Source organism: Oncorhynchus nerka, linkage group LG9b (genome assembly GCF_034236695.1).
Source record: "Oncorhynchus nerka isolate Pitt River linkage group LG9b, Oner_Uvic_2.0, whole genome shotgun sequence".
NCBI classification, from domain to species: domain Eukaryota; kingdom Metazoa; phylum Chordata; class Actinopteri; order Salmoniformes; family Salmonidae; genus Oncorhynchus; species Oncorhynchus nerka.
In genome coordinates, this window is record NC_088424.1 from 42,289,956 (window position 1) to 42,290,724 (window position 769).

The 769-nt window shown below is 31.6% G+C and overlaps 1 protein-coding gene across 3 annotated transcripts in view; it reads left to right on the plus strand.

Moving 5' to 3' along the window:
* Positions 1–307: 307 nt before the first annotated feature.
* The window catches only part of LOC115114757 (SLAM family member 5-like), a 40,801-nt gene continuing 40,339 nt past the window's right edge, over positions 308–769 (plus strand). For all 3 annotated transcript variants that reach the window (XM_065013733.1, XM_029643243.2, XM_029643244.2), the window contains exon 1: positions 308–391. In XM_065013733.1, the coding sequence (XP_064869805.1) occupies positions 337–391 (55 nt within the window). In that variant the 5' untranslated portion in view covers positions 308–336. The remainder of the gene's footprint in view (positions 392–769) is intronic.

Genomic DNA, 769 nt, shown 5'->3' on the forward strand with positions numbered 1-769 from the left:
TGAAAATAAGAATTTGTTCTTAACTGACTTGCCTAGTTAAATAAAGGTTAAAAAAAATTAAAAAATTACAAATCTTATAGTTACACAAGTTGATTTGTAACATGCTAAAAATGCATTATACCCCGTCTTTAATTTCACAAACACCTGAGTTTGGAGAGCATTTTCAGTTCCTAAATAAATATCTATCAAGTCATTTCAAATGCCATGGAACCTGTTAAAATTGCAAACAGAATGTGTTAATCTTCTGGTTATGGGTGTAAACAGCTACTGGAGGAAGAGGAAGTATAGGGCTATGTGACAATACTTCCTCATTTAGGTTTAGTCATTTATCAAAGTATGGCGACTATGTATTTCACCCTCTCTATTCTACTAACTCTCCTCCATCATTCAGGTAAAAACATTTCATAAAACATCTGTATAGTGATATTTATTATATTGATTAGACATGTGTGTCTATAATCTGATTAGTAGGTTAGTAAGTAACAGGCAGTATAATTTGTACTGATTACTCTGCTTATAACCAGTCCAACCAGTGTACTGGTTGTCTAACCAGACGAATCAGTGGGTGAAAAAGGAAATTATATGATTTACTGAACTTTGTGTTGTGATGTGTTGAACTTTACCACATTCAAGTAATTCATTGACTTTTAAATTGAAAATGTGTAATTACCTTTAGGGCAACATTTTTTTATGATACTGTAGTTTTAAACATATGTTGAAGCTATACACGTGTTTACAAGTAATGAGTAATACAGCAATTTTGGGTGGT